This window comes from Mycteria americana, chromosome 18, assembly GCF_035582795.1.
Source record: "Mycteria americana isolate JAX WOST 10 ecotype Jacksonville Zoo and Gardens chromosome 18, USCA_MyAme_1.0, whole genome shotgun sequence".
NCBI classification, from domain to species: domain Eukaryota; kingdom Metazoa; phylum Chordata; class Aves; order Ciconiiformes; family Ciconiidae; genus Mycteria; species Mycteria americana.
Genome location: NC_134382.1, coordinates 7,675,609 through 7,700,767, shown reverse-complemented (window position 1 = coordinate 7,700,767; position 25,159 = coordinate 7,675,609). Strand labels below are relative to the sequence as shown.

Below are 25,159 nucleotides of genomic sequence, written 5' to 3'. Positions count from 1 at the left end.
CAAGCCACATAAAGAAAACTGATGCTTTATCAGAATTGAAGTTTCAGTCTGTCCTTGCCCCAGAACCATATTTCATAAACACATCAGGGGCATAATAGGCCAATATGTGAGCAAAAGAGATTATATAAAGGGTATGGATTTACCTCCCATTCCGCATCAAACGGATGGTGCAGAAGCGAGCTTTTACAGCACCGGTGTTTGACAGACACCTTCCCACTCCCTGCCAACGAGCTCCATCCCCAGGAGAGAACCTTGCACGCCGCGGACCCTCCGAGCTAATCCCGACTCAAGGGGACGGCCCGGCTGCCCCGCGGACGCCCGGGCAGGACAGAGAGCGGGGGTACGGCAGGGTGCAACCCCCACACCCCGTGCTTCAGTCCTTCCTGCGGACGAGGACCCGGCTTCACTGAGTTTTGGTGATCAGGCCGAGAAGCAGAGAAAGCGAGAAAGAAAAATGCTTCAAAGCAGAAACAAATTGTGACAAGCAAATTGGCTGTTTAAGTTTCTTTCGCTTCTAATCGTCGCTGGTGCTACTGGTGAAGAAGCCTATTTGTTCACAGCAGATGATTTTAAAAACTCACCCATCCAATGCTGTGATGCGGTTGGATGGTGCAAGCTCAGAACACCGATGAGAATAAAACAAAATGCCTTCGTTCCCCTGCCAGACCCAGGAGATGAAACAGGTTTATTATGCCTGCTAAGATGACTCAACCCAGCAAGCTCTGTGAAGGACAAAATTCAGAGGGAGCTTCCTTCTTCCTCAACATCTCTCTGTCTCTCTTTCTCTCTCTCCCTAATTTTACTTGGAAGGATTCAAGAAGTGTAACCGTCACTGGTGCGGAAGGAATAAAAGTTGAGAAATTAGAAGCAAAAAGAAGAGGCTGTCAGCCCAGTTCCGGAGTACTCGGCCCTGACCAAGCCTTCGCCTCCCATTCCCCGTGCAGAGCCACTACAGACAGAAGCGCTTTGCTGGGCCGGGCGGAAGGCAGCAATAAGCGAGGCACAAAGCGCTCTTGTCCTAACGCTTGTACACGACAGCCCGAATAAACTGCAAAGAGCAGATAAAGCGTACAGAAGTGCAAGGACCTCTTAAATTTGATTCCTGACAGTGCTGGTGAAGACCGTGCTATCAAAAGCATCCCACAAGCGAGGGGCCGCAGACCGCTCTCTATTCCCAGCGCCGCTGCTATTTCGGGCACCCGGGGGGGGGGGGGGCCTGCTCTGCCGGGCGTCAAAGGGACCACCCTTGCCTTCACGCTCCCGAGCTTGAGACGAGACAGGGCAGGCAGGAGCGCAGAGACGGTTCTCTGGCAAGGAAATGGTCCACCTGCCCACCCAACTGGGACAACACCAGAGACCAGGGCTCTGCCTGCCTGCTGCCCCTCTAGTGACATCTCTACAACATCACCAGGATAGCGACCATAGGAGAGCTTGATAGGACGAGAGGAAATGGCCTCCAGTTGCGCCAGGGGAGGTGTAGACTGGACATTAGGAAATATTTCTTCACTGAAAGGGTTATCAAGCATTGGCACAGGCTGCCCAGGGAAGGGGTTGAGTCCCCATCCCTGGAGGTATCTAAAAGCCGTTTGGATGAGGTGCTTAGGGACATGGTGTAGTGGTGGGCTTGGCAGTGTTAGGTTTACGGTTGGACTCGATGATCTTAAAGGGTTTTTCCAACCTATACGATGCTGTGATTCTGTGATTCATACATTTTCCTACCAGTGTGCCTTCTACATCACCTGACACGCCTGGATAGGGCAGAAGTAGCCCCTGCCATGACTGTGGTTGAGACCAAGCCCAAAGCCTGCCTTATCCACAGCAACACTGCAGCTGGAGGCTTTCGAGCCAGCTATGACGGACACCTCTGCAGGACGGACGCTGGAAAGCAGCGGTGAACCAGAGTCAACGTGAGCTTGCAGCGGACGGAGCCCCTGCTCGGGACGATGGAGGCTGCAGCCTATTGTGCCTCTTCCCTGGTCGCAGAGGGGAGGTGGCATCTCTCAGCACTTGTTTAAGACCGTGCTTCAAAACTGCCTACAAAGCACACGGCAAGGCTGTGCAGCAAGGTCAGAGAGCAGACCAGATCTAAAGCGAAGCGCGGCTCTGGTTAAATCATCCTAGCGCCGCAGAGCCGAGGCGCAGCAAGGCATTTGGCAAACAATGAGAGCAGCACTTGTCTGGAGCAAAAAAAAGCTACAGCTAGGAGCTGACCTTTCCCAAACCTCCTGAGCCGCCGAAGATGAGGGAGAGAAACAGCTAAAGTGAGGTATCTATACAACACTTGAGCAAGCTGTACAGAACAAAAGGGAGGGCTTGGGCTTATTGTAACCATGCTGAATACCAGCCAAGCCTCTCCACGTCTCTTAGCAGCACTGGAGCAGAAACAGGATAATAAATAACAATAACAACAACAACAATAATAATAATTTAAAAAGTGCACTTGCTGGAGAGGAGGGGAAAAGCAAAAAGGTGTTGCTACAAATAATTCATGGTAACGTGCTTCCCGCCACAACGGAGTCGGCATGACTCCATGGGCGGACAGAGCAGCCTCCTCTTCCTCAGCAACCCCAGGCTGAGCCTGCAAAAGCAAGAAAAGCTTTTGGGAGGAGCCATCCCCTCGCCTCGGTGTTTTCTGTGAACACCCCGCGCTGCGAGCCCCCGGGGCCAGGCCAGGTCTGCCCTGCAGGCAGTTGCGTGGTAAACGGACACCGCAGTGACACCCAAGTTCACTCCCCCATCTGCCCGTCTTTGGGGGGCCAGGAGGCAGCTGGCAGGCAGGCAGAGGCCAGCCAGGGCTCGAGCTGTTGCGGGGTGGGAGCTGCCCGGCACGCTCCCCTTGCCCGTTGGAGAACGCAGCTGCATGGCCCGTTCTCCGGGCTGCGGCGGTGCCCTGACCTTCCTCCGCTCTGGGCTCTTCGGAGGAGAGGCCAGAGCGCTTTGCTGTGCCCCTCACCTTCCCCAGTTAGCCAGGGGACAGGAAACCCCCATTAGCGTTCCTTCGCGCTCTTTGCCCTGAACCAGGTGGTGACTGCAGGATGCAAGGCAGAGCCTCAGGACGTAGCATATGTGAGCTGGAGCGGGGCTCTCAACCCAGTCAGGTCTTTCCCCTAGCCTCGATCTCTTCTAAAAGCCTTTCTTGCTTTTGCAGGCTCAGCCTGGGGTTGCTGAGGAAGAGGAGGCTGCTCTGTCCGCCCATGGAGTCATGCCGACTCCGTTGTGGCGGGAAGCACGTCACCGTGAATTATTTGTAGCAACACCTTTTTGCTTTTCCCCTCCTCTCCAGCAGGGCAGGGGCAGGGGCAGGGGCAGGGGCAGGGGCAGGGGCACGAGCCAGGCACAGCAACCAAGTGACAGAAGCCACCTACGGAAACACCTTCCCCCGCCTGCCAGTGATCCTCCGGACCGACGCACGGGAGGTCGGGGTGGGATGCCTGCATCAGTGAACCACAGAGTAGAAAAGGGGAAAGGAGAGAGATGACAAGCCTCTGGGAGCCTATCTACGCTGGCAGCTGAAACTGGGGTGGGAAGAGGGAGAGTCAGGGTTGCAGAGAGCTTCTTCCTGCAGTCTGGGCCCAGAGCTGCCGGCATTCATCAGAACCGAGCCACCCCTGCAGAAAGAAGAACGACTACCCATTGCACCAGGTGTAATGACACCGGTTCAGATCCAAGCCTCCCACCCCATCCGTGACACTTCCTCAGGCAGCCCCTAATTAGCACCAGGGAGGGAGCGGGATGCTTCATTACCAGGGAAGCCCCTGCCAAGGCTCAGCTCAGCATTTCCCCGAGCAGGCTGCGCAGGCACAGGTGGCTGGTACTGCACGAGTAGCTGCCAGGGCAGATGGCACCAGCTCCACCTCCTCGCGTCCAACCGTGCCTGCAGATGCCCAAAACGGCTGGAAGGACAGCTGAGAATAGGACGGCTCCGCTGTGGCCAACGGGGAGGGCCAGAGCCACCGCGAGAATGCCCAAGAGCTGCTGAGGCTCCTCGCACGCAGCTCCGCTCTGCAGAGAGATGCGGGAGTTGGTGTGAGGCTGCAGGCGGCCCGGGAGAAGACTGCCGATGAAGTAAAGGCCCTGCTTGAGCTGGGCCCGAGAGACTGGGCCAAACGAAGATGCTGCACAGCACACGCGTGTATGCTGGTCCATCCTGGAGCACTCCCAGGCCGGAGCTGGCAAGACTATCCTGCCAAGTGAGAGCCCGTGACAATACGTGTATGCAAAGGGCTTGCTCTGTGCTTCAGCAACCCTCTCTGACCCCCGCCAACACACAGGCTTGCTCTGCGCCCTCCTTCAGTCCCCTGCATCCTAAAAAACGCAGCAGCCAAGGCTTCAAGTTGTGCACTGGCCCCCCCCAGCCTGGACCTCCACCTCTCTCCCAGCTGCCAGTTCTGGCCACGCTGCAGTTTGCACCAAGTGCTCCAGATAGAGCTCTTGGGCGAGCTTCTCAGAATCACAGAATCGTTTAGGTTGGAAAAGCCCTTTAAGATCATCGAGTCCAACCATAAACCTAACACTGCCAAGCCCACCACTACACCATGTCCCTAAGCGCCTCATCCAAACGGCTTTTAAATACCTCCAGGGATGGCGACTCAACCCCTTCCCTGGGCAGCCTGTCCCAATGCTGGACAACCCTTTCAGTGAAGTAAAATTTCCTGATATCCAGTCTAAACCTCCCCTGGCGCAACTGGAGGCCATTTCCTCTCGCCCTATCACTTGTGACCTGGGAGAAGAGACCGACCCCACCTCTCTACAGCCTCCTTTCAGGCCGTTGTAGAGAGCGATGAGGTCTCCCCTCAGCCTCCTTCTCTCCAGGCTGAACAGCCCCAGGTCCCTCAGCCGCTCCCCATCAGCCTTGTGCTCCAGACCCTTCCCCAGCTCCGTTGCCCTTCTCTGGACACGCTCCAGCCCCTCAATGTCTCTCTTGGAGTGAGGGGCCCAGCACTGAACACAGCATTCGAGGTGCAGCCTCACCAGTGCCGAGTGCAGGGGACGATCACTGCCCTCGTCCTGCTGGCCACGCTATTTCTGATAATTCTCAATCCATCCCAGCCTTCTTCCGAGCCTCCCGGACCGGAGCAGTGAGCACAGGCAGCAGGGGGACAGCAGCCGGCTGCAGGCAGGGAGGGTGGAGAGCAGCTTCAGCTTCCAGCTTCAACTCCCCATCCGGTTCTGCGCCTTGGTTCTCCCGTTTACAAAAAATGCGGATAATAATAATCACCAAACCCCCAAGGTCAGTAGGTAAATAGCTCAATATAAGTAGTAGGGATTAATAACAAGCTGGCTTTGTCAAGTGCTTTGAGATCTTGAGGTGAAGAGCTCTATCTAATAAGCCCCAAGCATTCACATTAAAATGCTCCTCCAGCTTAATAACAATAATCATAAATGTAATGTCAAAATTGCTCTTTTCCACTGTACAGAAAAGAAAAAAAATGCTCCTGGAGCAGCTTGCTGATTGCTTATTGCACCCTGCCAGGCCCTCTGCAGCGTGTGCCTGCCTGCCCGCCCCGCGCTCCCCGGCAGCGCCCGGCCACACAGCCGGGCTACCGAGAGGAGCACGTGAGAGGCCACACGGTTGCTCCCCAGGACCGAAGCTTCCTCCTCGGCAGGAACCTTGCCAAGGGAGGAGGAAGAGGAGGAGAGCCCTGAACACCCGCAGAGGAGGGGGATGCCAGGAAAACGTGCCTGCTGAGGGCAGAACCTCTGTTTGCTGGCTTGGACCTGCTCCACATCCCAGGGGAGTCCATCCCTTCTCCGAACAGGCCGAGAAAAACAATCAGAAAAGCACAGCCGGAAACTTGATTACAGCTCGTGGGTGGGAGACAGGAGGGTGGGATGTACCTGCTTTCACGGCTTAAAGTGTCTCCAGTGACAAGAAAGGGGTAGGAGAGAGGAAAGGCTAAAATCGCACGACGGCCACGCTGCCGTGCTCCGGACAGACACAGCCATGAACCCCTACAGCAAGGGCCGCGGGCAGGAGACGAAGAGAGAAAGACACTTCCCGGCAGCACGCCCGGGAGGGTATGGGCAACCTGCACCTCTGGGGACCCACGAGCAGCTGAACCGCTGGCACTGGGTGTTCTTGTTCATAGGAGAAGCCTGAAATTGAGGAATGAGGATGTCCGCGCCCAATGTGCAAGGTGGCTGCCTTTTAATCTAATGCTATCGGATTAAAAACTCTCCCTCTCTGGAAAGCGGTGGGTGCTCCCTTGCTAAAGCCATTTAAAGCAGACTGGACTGGGGAATCCAAGGTGCAGAGCAGCCCCGAACTGGCTAGGCTGGACAGCAGAGGGAAAAAGCTGTGATGCTCACATACATCTTTCCAATCCCTAGGGCACACTGACGGGCACCGAGCCGACGTGCACCTCTGCGTGCCACCTACCACCGCTCCCCACTTGGTCCCCGAGGCCACTAGTGGGTCACACTGGTAATCTATCCTGTCCCAAATCCTGCCTCAGAGCAGTCACTCCCAAATAGCTGTGTTAGAGAGGAGAAGCCACCCTCACAGAGCAGGCGAGAAGCCATGAGGAACGCTGGGCAGCACCCTTGGAGCCCAGCGGGCTGGGGGAGAACGGCCCGGCTGAGGAGCCTGCCACGGAGAGTTCCTCAGCCAGAAGACAAGAAGCACAAGCGAGGCAGTAGCAAGCAAGCACACCTAATACCAAAGGGCGAGGGCACACGCACAATAAACCCCGCGGGCGGAGGCCGAGCCTTCCCTCTGGAGAAGGGGCAAGGCCCCACCACGACAACCGAAGCACGCCTGCCCCGCTGCCATCCCATACGTAGGGACACCGCCGGCGCAAAAGGCAGGGGAGGCCCGCAAAGAGCAGGGCAGAGCTGCTTCTGGGGCCTCCTTCTGCCGAAAGGGCAGAGGGAAACGCGAGGCCCCGGGGACGGAGCGGCGCGCGTGTGTCAGGACAGCGAAGGCCGGCATTAATTCTGCATGAGCGCGAGGTGCCCGTTGCCATGGAGACCGGTTATGCCGGCGCTCCAGCCCAGACGCTCGCCCGTGCACATTTACTCCTCTTCCCGGGCCCACCCTCCCTGCCATCGATATTAATTGCATCAGCCGGGGCTTGCTCGGTGAGGGAGAAGGAGCCGCCTGCCCTGCTCAAAGGCCTCCGCCGCGGGGCCGGGAGAGCCACACGCAGGCACCGGCGGCAGAGCCGGGGTCTCCACGCCACAGCCCTGGCTAAACGCCAAGATCGGCATCGGCTCTCCCGGGAAAGAAACGCAGAGCCGTCAGACCGTGTGTCATTAACACCACGCCGCTTAATCCAGGCACTTTTGCTCAGAGCCCCTAGCCCTGGCACGGCCAGAGCAGCATTAGGGGCACGCTAGCCCTGAGTCCTCGAGCCCCAGTTCTGCCCATCTTCACCTACTTCGTGCCCTGTCCCTGCCTACAACGTGGGACAGTGACTTCATGCAATGCTGCTGACGTAGATCTGGAAAGCTGCAGGTAGCCTCACCGGGCAGCCCCAGGCCAGGGGCACACGCTGGCTAAAGGCACTGCCAGCAGCCCTGCGTACAGCCCGACAGGTACCAAAGGGGACGGGGAAGGCAGCACCCCTCCAAGCTCATCAGGACTGTGCCCATCTTTACCTCCACAGTTTAGCCACGGAGCTGAGCAGAACAGTCACTTAAAGTTTTCAAGCCAACATGTTCTCAGGATGGAAGGTCCTTAAGAAGCTGAGAGAATGGCAGGCACCCACCATCCAGTTTGGGAGCCTCTGTGACGCTCTCAGCTCTCCAAGGATCTTGCTTGCACAGCTCTACCCATGACAGAGATCTCTGGGAGAGCAGGTATCTCCTCCCGAGACCACAGCGTGGTCGTTCAGCACCCCCAAACACACTCTGCGCTCCGGCGTCCCCCAGGGAAACAAGGAAGGGAAGCCCAGAAACATGGTCGTCACCAGCCACAAGCTTTTACAGCCCAGCTACCTGAAGAAAACTCGTCACTTCTAAAAGCCACCACGATGGAAATCTAACCTGCGAGCAGCAGCAGCAGAGCGGTCAGCACTGCAGCCCGTCCCCACCCGGGAACGGGCAGCCCAGCACCTCGCAGGGCTGGCACCAGCAGCGCAGGCAGCAGGGGCCACGGCAGACAAAGGAGGAGCGAGAGGAGAGCTGACTACGCAGCCTATAATTGGGGGTCAGGAGGGGTGGGCAGCAAGGAAAAAAGTTGATCAGTTGGAAGATCTAAAAGCAAAATCGGGTGCTGGAGGCAGAGAGATGGTAGTGAGCAAGGCAAAGGCGGTGCCGGGGGCGGGCAGGGCAGGGCGGAGCAGGGAGGAGTTGAAAGCATCGTGTTCTGGGGTCTAAAACATCAAAGTCACTCTTGCAAATCAAACATCATCTTAAAAGACTCTCTCGTTAATCTGTCACGAGCCCCCTGCGAGAGCGGCTCTGAGCAAACTGTCACAGCTCCTCAGCTCCTCATCACTGGAAGAATTCATCAGCCTCCAGAAGAGAGAGGAGCAGTTTGGAAACGCGCTCCACCAGGGCCGCGAGCGAGAAGCCAGCCCCAGCAGCAGGCTCCCGCCGCCCTGCCTGCGCACCCCAGCACGCACAGATCCCCTCAGCCTCGCCACACAGCGAGCGGCCAAGAGCAGGAATCTGCCCCGAGGAGCCACACCGCAGCAAAACACCCAAAGCTCAGCGCACGCAGGGAGCGCACCCAGATGGGACGGCAGCCCGTACGTAGCCCACGCAAGGGAGGGAGGCGAGGGCAAGAAGAAAAAATACTTTGATTGTTTTAACCGGCTCCCACCTGCCTGCAGAGGCCACGCTCTCAAAACAGAGTGTTTACAAATCAGGGAGATTAGAGAGCTCGGCGAGGGAAGGAGGGCTGCAGCAGCCTCTGGATGCCTGGAGGGAAAGACGGCTCCTCCGCAGCCGCAGCAGGTCCAAAGCCAGCGCTCAGCTGCACGGTCGGCAAAGCCAGCACGCCGCCCTTTGCCGCCCTTTCCCAGGCTGCCGGGCACTCTGCAAGGTCTGCTCACGTTCTTTGCAAAGAGCTTGCCGATACCCTGGGTGTCTCAGTCAGCTTCCTGCCTCCTGCCGTCCTTTGCTCTCCCTCTGCGCTTCATACGAAGTATTAAACGTAGCGACTGCATCCCTAAGCCGCAGGGTCCGCGCTAAGCCCGGCCTCCCCCGGGCTGCACGCCGCTCCCACCGCACAACAGCGAGACTCCGTGTGTCACTGTGACCTCGGGGCACGTTCCTACAAACCCAACGTTCGCTTGGCAAGAAAGCCTCTGCCGCAGCGCAGCGCCAGGCAGGATTGGCAGTGGGCTAACTCGGGAGCTGGCAGTGATGCACCAGCTCTCTCCGAGAGGTATCACGCAACTTCAGCGTGACACGGCCAAGGGGAAGAGAAGACAAAGCAAGACGAATGCTGTTTCTTTGTCACAACACCAGAAGGATAGTCCTGGGAGACGGGAGGCAGAGATGTGGGGAGAGTGAGGCAAGCTTGGCGACCTGCAACCTTAGCAAGGACCTGATACAGGGAAAAACAGGAACACCTTAGCAGTTCTCCCATCGACTCCTCCTCTAACACTTAATCCACGTAACATGAAAGTGCATAAATTGATCCCCAAGAGAAAGCTCAAACCTCACTGTAAATGGAGAAGAAAATGCTCTCAAGAGATCAAAAGTGGTGTCTAATAACTGCTGCTACCTTATCTACCGTTCAGCTTTTGAAGAGCTATGTTTAGCATCTCTCCTCTCTCCAGAGCAACCCTGAAGCAGTCTGAGCTGGTTCGGCTGAAGCACTTTGCTACGGTGCTCAGGATGCGGACCCCAGGCAGGGAAGCCAGGCCGGGCCGTGGGGCGAGCGCATGGGGATGAAGCTCCACAAGCAGACCCCGCTCCTGGCTCCCGAGCTGTTGCCTCACTGCCATAGGGTGCAAACACGAGCAAGAAAAAAGGAAGGGGAAGCCAAAGACCTAACCACGGTGACTTCAGTGCAGGACCCCCTGGACCAGCTAGGGGACAGCCAGCTTCACCCTGCAGGCATGAATTGCCCAGGATCCTGGGGCAAACAGGAGAGCACCCCAGGCCACCCTCATGCCCGGGAAGGCAGCGGGTGCAAGCGCCGTAGCGGCAGCGCAGTAGGTCAGCGTTTCAGTCTGTGCTGCAATGAAGTCTTAGAGAAGGAGTCGGCACGATGTAATTAAAAGGGAGCAGCTGCTGAGAAGCCTGGTACAAAAATTTCACCTTGCGCAGAGAGAGTGATTTTTTTCTGTTCCATGATGTGTGACAAGACTTCCCACCACGCTCCGATGCTCCCAGTCCCTCCTCGCTCAGCAACGCCAGCCTCGGCCCAGCCGCCCACCGGCTGACACAGCCAGAGGCGCAGAAACATCACCACCGCTCCCGCTGCTGGAGCCAGGGGCTGGCTGGGCTCTGGGCTACCCCAGTGCCACGCAGTGGGGTGCGAGGCGTTCGGGCGGGGGGTGCAAACCTCTCCCTGCTCCCACCATCCTTCTCCGCACGCGGCCTTGGCGAAGGAGTCGTTCCTCAGCATAACGGGGCTTGTGACGGGAATACCGACAGCAGAATCAAGCAGGAGAGTATCTCCACCGAGCCACCGCGGCCCTGGGGCAGCCCGTGCCCCAAACACGCGTGCCTCCACGGAGCAGCCCTTCCCCACACACGCCTCTTCCACTTCGCGACACAGAGAGGAGAGGTCACAGCAGCCCAGCAGCCACTGTGGGCTGCAAGGAGCACCAGCAAGGCTTCACATCAGCTCCGCTGTCCGTCAGCATTTGCTAGGTGGGGAGCTGACACGGGTGGACACCGCGGCCCAAGGCCGCAGCGAGATGGATTGCTGCTGGAGCGCATCACTTTCCCCGCTCCTGCTGCTGCAAGTCAGCTCCCGACTTTTCAAACCACATGTGCGGGAGAGGGCTGGGGCCAGGAAAAGCCCGGGCGTGAAAGGAAGAGAGGGTGGGGTGGTCAGAAAGGACCAGGGGCTGCAAAATGCATCTGTGGTCTGCAACACCTTCCTGTTCTACTGACTGAGATCAGCCCCGCCACGAAGCCTGCGCTACGAATTCATTTTGCGGCATCCAAGTCTTATATTGGCTTGCCTCAAAAGAGAAATAAGCTGGGATTAGCAGCCAAAGCCAGCAGGGTGTTCCAGTACTGCCATGCACAAAGAGTACAAAATTGAAGAGCTTGTGTTTTATTTTAAGTTATATTTTCATGGCTCTCTTCCCAGGGCAGCCAAGTGTCCCCTCCCCTGTCCCCCTGAGCAGGCGCAGAGCTGCCCGGAGAGCCACCTGGCTCCTTTGAGAAACTAAAAGCCCGAGCCTGCCTCCCAGTATTCTCTCCAACAGGGACTGGAGAAGGAAGGGCTCAGCGTGAATTTGGCAGCGGGAGGAGGGCACGGACAGCACCCACGTCTCCTGAGGGGTGGGCCAGCCCCAGCCTTCTCCCCGCCAACGCACTGCAAGGTCTAACTTTAGGGCTGCGGGTAGGCTGTGGGCAGCAGGCACAACTAGGCAGAGCAGGCAAGGGGAGGTAAGCACCTCCCATGACTTCTAAGGCCAAGGCAATTATTTCCCCCTCACTACCTCTGTGCCACTAGGTTACTGGCCAGAGGAAGCTGTTCATCAGAGTTATAGGATGTTAATTAAAAACGACCAAATAAAAGGAAGGAGCAGCTTTTCCTGATGAAGTATCAAACAGGAGCAGCAAGACCAGGACCTCCGATACGCGGCTGCTGCTCAGGCACAGCCAGCGCTCCGTGCCGAAGAGCACCGCAGCCCGGTAAAGCCTCTCCCCGCACGCTACCTCCCCATGCCGGGGCATCCCCTCCTCGGCTGCCGACACACACAGACACAGGGCTGGAAGAGAGCCGGGAGGTTGTGAAACACCACATCCCCGCACCCCTTGGCTGCCCCTAGCAGAACGGCCCCCTTTGCAGGGCGGCGAGGCTCCCTCCAGGCTCTCTTGCTGCCTCAGCACGGCCAAGGTACCGCTCAGTCTGCCCAAATCCATTGAGTCATCTACAGCCGGGGAGTATTTCCTAACGTTCCCCTGGCCCAGATCAGATGCTCCGTAAGATGCGGCGCCGTTCGCACCCCGTGAAGGCAGAGACGGCCGCCAGCAGGGACGTGGGGAACCAGTCCTGCCAAGGCTGCAGGTGGCTGTCTCTCTCTCGACGGCACAGGGGACGCTATCTGGAGAGGGAGTCACTGCGGGGGAAAGGGAGCTAGACCTGAGGAGGCCAAGCCGTAACAGGGTGCTGAAGAGAGGGCATCCAGCAGCCACCTGAGAGACAACGCCCAGGACTGAGAGCACTGCAGGATTAATCCGCTAATCGATTTCCCATGCAGACTTGAAAAGCCACCTGCACCAGCATTTTCTCTGCCTAACCCCATGCCTTGACCAGTTCTGCAAACCCTGTATTTATGGGGCTGCCAGGCACAAGAAAGCATTTTTCCCATATTTAATTTCTCAGATGTCCTCATCTCATGCGTCACTGCCGCTTTTATGCATCCATAAATAAGCGTTTAGCACTGCTCCCTTGGCCTGGTGTGACAGGTTGGGCCAGCATCACTCTATCCATGCTCGCCAAAAGGAAACGGGCGTCCAGCCCTCTCAGCCTTCTTGGACGTTTCCAATCCCAGCACAGACAGGACCCACAGCCGGTTGGTGCCATTAGCACATCTGCAAAGGCGCACGGATGCCAGCAAAAGGGCTGGCTCCCACCACCCTGGCGAGCTACCGTGACTCTCCCCGTCCATGAAGGCTGCTTGCTCGAGACAGGCCGAAGCAAGATGTAGCTCTGAGATCAGGATGCCCTCCTGCGCTTGATCCAGAAAGCTGCTGGGGCCAGCCAGAAACCCAAACCTGCCAGACCAAAGAGCTGGTGACAGCAAAAGGGACTAAACAGGCTGCCCAAGCCCGTGCCCCATCAAGAGGGCTTCTTTCTCCCTAGCAGGGCTGGGAGAGCAGCACGGTTGGAGGGCACTGCCCGGACCCTGCCGGAGAGGCCCCAGCTGCAGCTTACCCCGCACTGCTCCGCTCTCAGCCCCTCGCCTCCGCTCGCACCGGGGAATGGGGAGGAGGCTTCCCCGCACCAGGAACAGGAGCGGAGCGTGTGCGCGGGCACGGTCAGAGCCAAAAATGCCACCAGCGAGGCAGAGCCCTGCTCTCCTCCCCCGGCTCCCGTGTCAGCAGGACAGCTTTGTGTCCCGCTTGCTGCTCTCGGCTCCAGAGCTGTCTGCTGTTGGTCCACCCGGACCTCGCTAACAAGGACCCCAGCCGACAAGGCTTTCCGCACCCCTGCAGAGCACCCAGGGGAGGAAGGTGGCAGGAAGAATCACAGAATCATATAGGTTAGAAAAGACCTTTAAGATTATCGAGAGGGATGACGGGGAGCTGACCCCGAGAGCCCGGTGCCTCATCCTATCGATCCACCTGAGCAGCCAGCCCAGCTCTCACCAGCCTGGCTTCGCAGCTCCGAGAGGGCTTATTGTTCTCCCTGCCCTCCGCAGAGCAAACAACAAAACCAATCTTGCCTCCCGCACATGACTCCACCAAGGGATGCTGCAAACAAACAGAAATCAAACCTCTCATGACAGATGCTGCAAGAACAAGGAGAGGGGAGGAGGTACCCTCCAAATCCTCCCCCATCATTTATTTCACCCCAGGGGATGCAGGAAGGCACAGCCCACCCTGCCGGCCCCCTGCACCGAACCTGCCAACCCCCCCTCCAGAGCGCTCCTGCCCTGGGGGGCCGCAGCTGAGCCAACATCCGCCCCCTCGCCAGCTCCCCCCGCAGCCGCTCCCCAGCTCCTGCCCACCACTGACAAGAAAGGAGAAGAATTAGCCAGCTTGGATGCCACGGGCCAGTCCCTCAGCTGGGGAAAAGGCAACGAGCCTTCATAGAGCACTGCATTTAAGAAAGCCAGGCTTAAGACCTTATGGAGCTTAACAATCCCCCGCCCAGCCGCGGGAATGCCAGCGGCGTGGGAGATTTGGTAGAAAGCGGTGAGTTAACAGCATTAATGGCCTTGTTTCAAAATGAAGCAGAGACTACTCTATAAATCAATGTGTGGCTGAAGAGTTTTCTAGGGTAGAAATTGGTATGGGAAGAAATGGAAGAGAGAAACAGCACGCGAGTGCTAACTGGAGACACCTCCCTGCTGGCTGGCAAAGTCTTTCACCTCCAGCATCGCTGGAGCACCAGGGGAGCGGTCGTGACTGCAGCACCTTTTCTGTATGCAGGACAGGGTCTTTGCAGAAAAGATGCCCGAGGTACGGGAAGCCACTTCCTTCAGACAAAAACTGAGGTCTGACGTTGCCAGGGCTGACGATGATTTCTGCCTAGCTTTGCACCACCGTTTGGAAGGGGAAAGGGCCACAGCAAACCTTCCAGTAGCAGGGTTTCCCGACAGAAATACCAAGTTGCAGATCCTCAGCTGGTACCGGTGGGCAGAGATCTGTTGGCTCACGGCGCAGGCTGCCAGCTGGTGGCAACCCACTGCTCACCACAGAGCTGTGCAGACTTGTAGAAGGTGAGGATCTGGCCCAGGAGATAAAGAGGCGACAATCCTCAAGCAGCCCAGCTGGAGAAGCAGCAATCGAGGGGCCCTGCTGTGCTCAACACCGGCACTGTCACACGCACACCGCCTGCCGAGACCCACCAAATCCTTGTCCCCCGCCTTTGTCACACCACCAGGTACCACCTGGGGAAAGGAACATGGGGCAGCGAGGCAGAGACCCTCTCCTCCCTGTCCCGCTCAGATGTGGCTGGTTAGGGGAAGGGAGAAGGGTTCGGCGGCTCCCCAGCCAGCCCTCCCCAAAAGGCCCGTCGGTCGGACGGCCGGGCACAGCTCTCACCAGCACATCTGGTCCCACCAAAGCCACCCTGAGAGCAAGCCTGGGACAGGAGAGCCATGGCCCTCGCCCAGCAAACCTCAGCCGAATCCCAGCGCTTTACAAGCATGGCCCCATCTAAGTCAGCGGACTGTACACAGGACCAGAGCCACGTCTCCGAGCCAGCCCAGGCCATGAACGCTGCCAGTCCCTCTGGCACAGCAGAAGCAGCAGGGAGCAGCCCCTTCACCCGGGGGGACCCCTGCCCCATGCCCCGTGCTCCCCTCCGCCCAGAAACGCCGACGTGAGGCATTTGCACCGTAACAGACTTGCAAACGGGGGTGCCTCATTTGGCAACCCACCAAGGGTGGTAGTTTTCCATCTCCTGTGGGGACCAAAGATCTTTTGGAGTATGTCATCTGGATGGGCTGGGCTGCTAATATTTTGGAGCCCTAAGCTAGGAGTTACACCTACGTTCGTTTTTATTTTTGCTTTAGATGTCTTCTCTGGTCCAATTATAGATTAATCACATTTTATCTAGCATCCGTTTCTCCCCCGCCTCCTTCCCCACCCCCATCAGAGAAGGAAAGAAAGAAAGAAACAAACGTGTTATTAATTGGCTGCTGTTTTCTGCTGGGTTCTTATCTGCGCACGTGAAAGTAGGGAGGCTGGGGAAGGTGACTGAACAGCCTGCCAGCAGAAAGCAGGGCATTTTAAGCCTGATCTTCAGAGAAAACAAAGCTCCTATGATGACATTATCTGAGCATGTGCTTGCCTGCCTGCATCCAACAGCTTTTAAAGCCGTTGACTGATAACAGCATGGCCTTAAAAACCACAGTTCCTCCAGGTCTGTGAAACCAGAAGGCTTTAGGAAGCCCAGAGAAAAGATGCGAGGTGCTGGTGAGTACACTGCTCATCAGACACCGGGGAATCCATAGGCGAGGGCCACAGGTCCAGGGCAAATGCAGGTCCATAGGAAACCCAGGTGCTGTCCCATCTGCTCTGCCAGGGAAGGACAAATAACTCTGCAAGATGACGAGGAAAGCACCATACCGCCTCGTGACTGGCAAGGTGAAAATTTGGAGGTGGAGAGGGAATTGTTAGGAGAGCCCAGAAGCAGAAACCTGTGGGACCCAAGCAAAGATGGGAGAGGAAGGAGGGCTGCGTTACAGTCCCCCAGAATTTATATGCCCACACCCCTTCTGGCCAGGGCAGTGGAGATACCCGATGGCCAGCTGAACACCAGCTTCCATTCTGCTCTTGATGCTGATAAAGCTGAAACCTTTTGCCAGCTGGAGCACAAGCCCAGCAGATTTTTTGGTAGCATTTATACAGTGTTAGTAGCTGACTGATCCAAGACTGGATGGGCTGGGATGATTCAACTTTGGCTGCACAGCAGAAGCAGTAATTTAATCAACAGCCAACAGCATCTCAGCAACCTCTGCTAGCCTCAAAAATCACCTCTCCCTGAGCTGCTCAGCCCACATCCCACGTACTCGCACTGGAGAGATTCCTACCTGCTTTGTGCCCATTTAACCTCCTGCTGCCATGAGCCAGCACAACCCACTCCAGTCCTTTCCCAGCAAGACCAAGACCTGCTAAGGCAGCGGAGAGTCCTAAGACACCGCGTCCACGTCACTCCCCTGAACAGGCATCCCATCCTGCTCGGCCTACGCCTGCTCTCAGGGCAGGGTGGGACGGCAGGGAGGACGTCTGCTGCCCAGGCCACGGTGAGATGCAGTCTCGAGCTCCAGGCCCCATGAGCTGAAAATACCTCCCTCACTGTCCTCCCCTGGGTTGCTCTGATGCTACACCAAAAAAACAGAGGGACGGAGGGAGGCACAGCACTGTTTCTGGCTATTTCCTCATGCTAACAGCCCATCACCTTCTCATGGTCTTTCCCTCACCTGCCACATACCATGGGCACATATGCCATTTGCCTTTTTTTTTTTTTTTTGCTCTGTGCTTGCAGAGCAGCAAGCCTTTCTGCACCTCTCTCTGCTTCCCCCCCTCCTTTTGCCAACATCCAGGGAGACCCTTAGGAGACAAACACAGAATAGCCGCTGGATTCAACACTGCTGCTTTGAAAGATAAGCTCCCTTTCTCCAATCCCCTCCCTTCCACGGCTTCAGCAGACGAACCAGTAAAGCTCTGCAAACTGCTGGAGCACACGGAAGATCCCATCTCCCTTTCCAGCCCTTCCCCACCTCCATCACAGCTGCCCGGGAAACCCTCTGCAGAGAAAGGGCTGCCGTGCCTCCCAGGGAGCACCGAGGGCCAGTCGCCCTGCCCTCCCTCCTCGCCCCGGAGAGCCATGCTCCTGCATCCCCAGGGCGGGGGCAAGGGCAGGGCGCGGGTGTGATGCAGCACTGCTCCGGGCACGGAGAGCGGCCAGTCAGCTGCAAAATAGATCACTGGGTCAGGAGACGCTGCTCCACCGTCAGCTGCGGGAAGCACGCGAGGCTCAAGCCATTTGCTCTCAAGTGCATCCTGAGCACAGGAACCGAGCTCCAGCAAGCGACGGCGTACTTACCATCTCGCGGCGTCGGTGGCGTCTGAGTAAAATAACTATTGGGCTTGTCTGCAAAGAAACAAAAAACACGGGGCTATCAGCAGTTCCTTTTTGCACGCTCTCTCCTCCCCACCCCCAGACCTCTGGCCACAGCTCCCCAGCAGCTTTTGGGCCAGCGTTTCATTCCTCCAGCACGCATGCCCTGCACAAGCAGGCACCGACTCCCAGGGAACACCCGGGAGGTCCTGCAGCAAGAAGGGAGCAGCAGGAACGGGAGCCAGGAGCCCCGGCTCTCCCACCTGTATCAATGGAGCATCTCTGGCTTGGGATCTGGCAGCAGCCCTCTTCTGCCTGGCAGGCTGGGGCTTGCCTCAGCCCGTTGTGTGCCATTTCACCAGGGCTGCGATGCAAATCGCGCCGCTTATCACCTCTCACACACGCACACACCTGGGCACGGACTCACCAAGTCATTCGGGTTGAGCGGGACAGCAGCGGGGAACGCTGCAGCCTCCGGGACAAGAAGGCAAAGGTGGGAGAAAGGGGCAGCCTGGGGCAGCAGAAGATGAAAGCTCCCATGGACGTGACCACAGGTCCCAGAGCAAGGTGGCACAGCCTCGCCACCAGCCAGCCCTCCACATTTGAGTAACCCCTGATTAAGCAGGGGGGACAGAAGAGTTTCACTCAGGCAGTTAGCTCCACAGCCCCTGCTATCCTGAGTGGGAAACACCCTAAAGCCAGCGTCAAATTAGAGAGCAGAGCAAATGTGCTCTGCTCTCTATTAAGTGATGTGCCCAGGGCTGCGGCACAGGGCACACCACTCCTTACTGGCCAGGCGTTCTCTACCATCACCTGGACCTGCTCCCACCAGTACATTTAAAGGCATTTATGTGTTTTACAGTTTTATACAGCTCTTTTCTAGCCACGTACACACCAAGGGAAGCAGTGCATCCCAAAGCTAGGCTGGAGGATTTGCCTGCCCTCTAAAGGTTTTTCTCACAGCGGGTGTTTGGCACTTTCCAGCGTCAAGAAGATCGAAGATACCGCTGCATGACAGAATCCTCCTCCACAGGCTGCGCCTAGAGAAAGCCAGGCGTTGGGAGGGTGAGCACCTGTGCAAGGATGAGGCAACAGGGCACAGTGCCTAGAGCAGCCAGCAATACGTGGATGTACCCACGCCCAAGTGCGCGATCTACTCGGCCACACCAGGGATCGGATCAGATCAACAGCCTAACCGCAGGGAAAACTAGTCCGTCTTGCCTCAACCCTCTGCTGATTCTTCAGAGCAAGAGAGCATATAGAGAGCAGGGATCCTGGAGCAGCCTAGGAGACACATCTCCCACCCATCGCGTATAGTGGCAGGGCCCCGAGGGTCCAGCAGTTTGTAACAAGGGAGCAGCAGAAGCCCCTGGCCAGAGCAGGACTCACAGGAGCCCATCTTTTGCCCCTCATCCCCGAAACAGCCCTGCTAAGATCCCCACCTTGTAAATAGACTGACTGAGTCCCCCTGAGGAGCAGCACCCACACTCAGACCTCAAGCAGCAGGTCGGGAGACACGGTATTTTGAGGCGGCGGGGAGAATGGCACACGGGACACAGAGGGTGCTGGCGCAGCTGAGAGCATGAGCGCACCGTGCAAAGTGGGGAGCTGGGGCTGGCCCACGCACACCCGCCTTCGCAGCTCCGCTCCGCAGTTCTGGGCCAACATCATCTCAGGGAAAAGTGGGGCAGAGCTGCGGAGCTGGCTGTCACCTCCCCGGCTTCTCCCCAGACAGCAGCAGGCAAGCGATGAGCGCCCGGGCGCAGGGCAAAGGCCAGCCGGCGGCTGGCGGCGTTGGGAGGGCTGTCCCCGCGCCAGAGCCCTGGCACGCCGGCTGACCTAAGTCCTGCCTCGCCCTCCCCTGCTCCTCCCACGCGCCCGAGGACACGTACAGTTGTTGAGGAAGAGCAGCACTGCAAATCCCAGCGTCGAGGTGGCCAGGAGGATAAGGCAGATGTTGCACGGGATCATGAAATACCGCACCACCAAGGAGACCTTGTGCTGGTACATCCGGTCCCGCTCCAAGGCCCCCGGCGCCATGGGGTACTGGCAAGCCGTCATGCTCGGCCGTCACACTGCGGGCCAAAGCTCAACCCGCCGCTGACCCATCCAAGGCAGAGTAGGCACAAGGCTCACATAGATCACTCTTCCCCCCTCCCCGGTCGTCTTCGGAAGCCACAAGACCTAAGTTTTCCCAGAAGTTCCCATCCTCCACTCGCAGGAGGGCAGGGTGGGCCAGGGGCACCTTCAGAAGCAAGAGTTTGTCCCCACATTTGCCATGTCAGAGGCACAGCTTAGGGGTCAGGTCCAAGCCCGCTCCAGAGGAACACCCACAGTCCTGTGCTCAGCAATCCCTCTTCCAGCCCGGGAGATGTCAATCCGCACCTGCCCACAGAAAGCAAACTAAACAACCCCAGGCAAAAGTGCCGAGAGCTCAAGTTCTGTGCCCAAGCCCACTGGGATGGGGACAAGCTGCTACCAGCATGGGAACAGCACCAGCACCAGCATCAACACGCGACGGCTCCCGAGAGCAGGGCTGGGACAGAGACAGCGTGAGGGGTGCCGGCACGGGACCCCTTCCCTCAGGCTCGCAGCCTCGGCAAGGTCCGTATCCTCTCGGCGGGGATGGAGGGGAGGTCTCGCCACCCCACCGGCGTGCGGCTGCCTCTCTGCTCCCCGCTCAGGCTCTGCACCAGCCTCACTCCGGGAACGCTGAGCTTCCTCCGCTCTCCGCGCGTCTCCTCCGGCTGCAGCTGCTCCGGGACAGGCGCTCCCACGCTCACCGGCTTCTGACCCTCCGGGGCAGGTCCCTGCAGCCAGGTACCGGGAGCAGCCCAAGGGTGAGGCGCTGAAGCAGGCGCTTCCCCTCCCACGCCGAGGCTCCTTTCACAGCCGCTGCACATCCATCCCCGCTCGGCTCCGGTTTCCTCCAGGGCAGCCGGTGCACGGCGCTCCCCCGCCGCCACCCCTCCCCAGGCGAGCCAGCTCTCCGGCCCCCTCCTAGCCCTCCGGTGAGCAAGAAGGGGCCGCGGCTCGGCTTCTCCCCCTGGGCGGGCTGCCGCCTCGCAGACCTCGCCAGCGGAGAGCAACGCTGCCCAGCGCGGGCACCGTCACCGCCACGGCGGCGGCCGGGGCAGGCCAGCTCCCCTCCTCACGCCGCTGTGACATGCCAGTCCTTCCCGCAGAGGTTCCAGCTCCCCGCGGAGCCCGGCATGGAGAGGCGGAACGGACGCGGGCGACAGCGACGGGAGCGGCGGCCGCCCTGGCTGGCTGGCTGGGCGGCTGGGCTGGGCGTGCAGCCCGCGACGGCAGCTCGGAGCCCTAATTCCGGCACCCGAGGTTCGCCCCACGCGCGGTGCCAGGGCCGCGCAGCATCAGACAACGGAGCAACGGGGGGAGAGAAGCCCAAGCCCGAGCAACCGCGTGAGCGCCCGCCCCACGCCCTGAAGTTTCCCCGCCCGCTCCCCTGCCCCGCGGGGGCCGGCGCGTCCCCCCCGTCCCCCCCTTCCCTCCCTCCCTCCCTCCCTCCGCCGGCAGCGGCGGCGGGGCTCCACGCCCGCCCCCGGGTCGAGCCCCGGCAAGCGGGGGAGCGAGCGAGCGAGCCCCTCCCGAGCGCTCCGGCGGCCAACAAAGGGGCGGCGAGGGCGAGCGGGGCGGCGCGGCGCAGACAAAGAGCGGGAGGCGGCGGGGTCGCGCTGCCCCGGTTCCCCCGGGACCGGTGCGCAGGCGGGGCGGGGGGGCAGAACGGGACCGCGGCGGAACGGGACCGCGGCGTGGCTCCGGCCCCCACCGCGCTCCGCAGCCACCAGCGCCTGCAGAGCCCGGGGGGCGAAGCCCCTCTCCCCGCCCCGCCTGCCCACTCGAGATGCTGAGAAGCGGAGAAAACTCCTCACGCCTTCCCCTTCCCCGGCATCGCCCCCGCGCGGGGCTCCCGGAGGGGGCCGAGAGCCGCAGGGCCAGCAGCGGTCGGGCAGAGCCTCGCACAGGAGCAGCCCCCAGTTACTATTTTCCAAGATATTTGTTCTAGATGGAGGGAGGCATACCTGCACAGCCCGGCACGCCCTGGGGACAGCCCCACCACAAACGCCCGGGAACAGGACCAGGCTGTGACCTGTGACCGCAGGGACCCAGCTGGAGCTGGAACCGGCCGCGTGCTCTGGGTCCGTGCTGGCACTGCCAGCGAACCAGCTGGACCAGGGGGAGGAGAGCACGGAGGGGAGAAAAGAGGTGCTGGGACACAGATGCACCATCAAGCTGTGCTGCTCCCTTCCTTGCCTACCTGGGTATTCCTGCCCTCAGGAAGCCAGAAGCTTCTGGTCACCGCTTTCCTCGGGCAGGATGCTGCCAGCAAGGACGGGAAAGCTGCCAAGAGGAGAGCTGGGCTGAAAGCCAGAGGGAGGTCAGGACCAAGAGCCAGACTTCTTGAGTGAAGGTCCAGCAACGGGGCAAGAGCAAACAGCAGGGCAGGGCGGCCCTGCTACAGCCCGAGCGCTCCCAAATACCTGGTGCCCACAAGACAATCCCAGGCTCACAGGGCCTCCACTCCCTACTTGCTCTCCACAGTAGCTCTCCAGGCTGAAGCCCCATCTCTGCTGAGACAGCATCCCTGGCAAAAGACCCAGCTCCTGGCAAGCTGTTTCCCTGCCCACGGTACCACGCATCTAGAGCACCGTGACCTGCCGCCTCAATTCTAAGGCACCACGGTCCTTAGCAAACAGGCTGACCTCTTCTTCACCATGGAGGAAGAAAGCAGCTCTGGAGACTATGAACAAAACCCCGTGAGAGGAAGGCCCTCTGATTACAGAGCCACCTGAGCAGAAGTCTGGGCTGACTATACACAGCCCTGCAGTTCCAGAAGCTGGTTTATCATCCAAGCCATGGGACAGGAGAACTCTTGCGGCCTCCTCTGTCTCCCCAGCACTGCGCAGGGGCTGTCTGTACCCTGCTGTGTCATGTGCAAGGCAAGGAAGGAGCCCTCAAACACCCGTCCCGTGCTTGGAAGGCAAGACGAGCACTGTGGAGATGTGGCAGTGGGTAACCCCGCTGTGGTCAAACTGGGAAGCTCATTGCAGAGAAGTTCCTCCCATGTCCCCCTGCTCAGCACCAACCGGGCAGCTGCCGCAGCTGGGAAGGGAAGCACGGCTTCCTCCTGGACACTGCTGGCAGCCACCATGCAGGCCCGGGCCACGGCGCTGGCCCACAGCTCGGCAGTGCTCTCCTCTCCTCTCCTCTCCTCTCCTCTCCTCTCCTCTCCTCTCCTCTCCTCTCCTCTCCTCCCGGGATGGCCGGGTGCCGTGGCTCCAGGCGAGGCAGCTAGAGCTCGTCTGCCAGCGACTCCGGCTGCGGGGGCTGCACAGCCCTCTCTTGCTGGGGAGGTGCCCAGCTGGCTGGACAGCAGCCTTCCCACCACCCGCTCCTCCAAAAGGCACCAACAACTTGAGACGGGAGAATAACCCTCGTTGGCGGCACGTACCCCTCCCAGCCCCAGCCTGCTCTTGCCATGCTGCCCCTCCCTCTCTCACCTTGGCAAATTCACCTGGAGCCCGAGGGACACAAACACTGAAGCTGAATCCACCCACTCTCCCCTCCAGCGGGGAGATGCAGAGGAGACTGGGTGGTCCTTCAGCAGGGCATCTCAGGCACCACAAGCCAGCAGGTTGCAGGATCTCCTCGTGGGATCGGCACAAGCTGCCCTACAGCCGCACCACAAAGCCATGCTGCTCCTCTCTGCTGGAGATGTGGGCTGGGAGCATCCTGGGCATCCCAGCACCGCAGCTGCAACTTGCCAAAAGCAGTACCAGGAAGAAGAAAAATGAGAAGGGAGGAAAGAAATCCAAGTCACGTCCCAGACATTGCTCCTCTTTAAACCTGCATCGCTCCCTCCCCTCCCCGGGGACTCGCAGAACATGATCCCAGCTCGCTGCGAGGCACGGGCTGCATCCTAACCACCCTGCCTGGAGGAGAGCCCACACAAGCAGGGTGCCTGATGGCCTCACGTCCGAGCAGCGAGGCAGATCGGCACGCACCCCAGGAGCCATTCTCCTCCCGACACATGCAGGGGCTGCGAAGAGCCCCTGCGAGCCCAAGTGCTATGAGGGCTCAGCGGGAAACACTCTGCCAAGCTGTCTCTCCCAAGCAGACCCCTGCTAGGAACCCATCTCAGGAGCCCGCTCACAAGCAAAGCCCTCTGCCAGGGAGAGTGCTGGTGAGCCGGGTGGAAAAGGGCTCCTCAGCCAGCACCAGAGATCACGGAGCTGCCTCCTGGGACACGGCACAACACCCCTCCCTTCACCAGGGATGAGGCTTGAGGACTGGCTGAGCAAGTCGGAGCACCCTGGCAACGGGACGGAGACCCCCCAACCTCACCACACACAGAGCCCCCCACCCCTCCAACCCAGTATTTTTCCCTCAAAGGGTAAGCTCAAGTCCCTGCCACTGCTGCCCCATTTCCAGCACCCTCCCCAGCTACCGCAGCCCGCTGGGAATTTCTGGAGCATCACAGAAGCAGCCAAGACCTTCCCAAAAAGCGAGCGGAGTGCCCTGGCCCTCTCCTTTGCTTGGTCACTGTGTGGCCAGCTTGGCCTGGTTCTGCATCCTTCTGCTCTGCCCTGGGACACAGGGGCTAAACTCCTGCCCGATGCCTTCACCAGGGCGCTGCCACGCTGCCGCTGGCCCAGCAGCACCCCTCGCCTCCTCCACACCCCACTCCCCGGGTAGGGCTTCAGAGCCATGCTCCCCTGGCAATCCCAGCACATGCAGGCTAAGGCTAAAGGCTTGGCTTCGAATAAAGAAAGAAAAAAAATCCCCAAAGGGAAGCGAGGACATTTGCATCCTCCTGTGTGCATGTTTACACATGCAAATCAGCCACCGCACAGTCCTCCCTTTCTTCCCAGGTCTGCAAGGACTCTGTCCCCTCCAGCCATTTAGGGGCCACTTTTAGGGGCAGCAGTGCCTCAGATCGGAACAGCCTTTGTGTCCTGGAGGAGGCAGGTTCAAACATGGGCAGACCGGCTCATCACCCTCTTGGGAAGGACAAACACTTGCACCTTTGCCCCTTGTGCATCTTTCAGATGAGACTTTCTCATCTCTTCAATCATCTTTCAGATGAGACTTTATAACCAGAAGAGCCATCTGCACTGGGGGGACATCGCACTGGCCTGGTCCATCCATGTGGGTTGTCGTTTTTGTCTGTTATCCCTACCCCTCCCCAGAGCTGGCTGCACACAGACACCCCTGTACAGCTACAGCATTTCACAAAGGCCCGCATCCTTTTGCACCAGCTACAGCACACAGGGACAGCCGGTCTCCTACCTGCTCCCTCTGCCAACCGTGCCCACCATGCACACTCAGCCCTTCCCTTTACGCTTTACACCAGCGCACGAAGGACCAGGCGGAAAGATACAGCAAGACCTGACAAGGCAGAAGAGGACATAAAAGCCGCCTTTGGCTCACAAGCGAGCAGCTCGGAAGAGCTCGCCAGCGAGTCCAGCAGCACTGAACGCACACCACCAGCTTCAGGCCGGTCTGGAAAGAGGTGGCTGTGCACGAGCCAAAGGCACCCGGGACACAGGGACAGCTCGGCCCCCCCGGTACCTCTACGCTTGGCTCAGTCTGCACTGGGACAGCCCAGCAGAGGGGACTCATCCCTCAGCCACGCCGAGGCTCCAGAGCAGTCCATCCACCGCTCATCATCCCCGCTCTGAGCAACGCTGCGTGCCAGCGCTGCCGGTATTTCTCCCTTTCCTCCTCCTTAGGACTGGAAGCAGCCTGGCTAAGGCTGCA

The 25,159-nt window shown here is 59.2% G+C and overlaps 1 protein-coding gene across 2 annotated transcripts in view; it reads right to left on the bottom strand.

Moving 5' to 3' along the window:
• Positions 1 to 25,159, bottom strand: part of AGRN (agrin) — a 129,704-nt gene that overhangs the window by 48,506 nt on the left and 56,039 nt on the right. For both annotated transcript variants that reach the window (XM_075520225.1, XM_075520226.1), the window contains one exon: positions 17,363 to 17,410. In XM_075520225.1, coding sequence (XP_075376340.1) covers positions 17,363 to 17,410 — 48 coding nt within the window. The remainder of the gene's footprint in view (positions 1 to 17,362; positions 17,411 to 25,159) is intronic.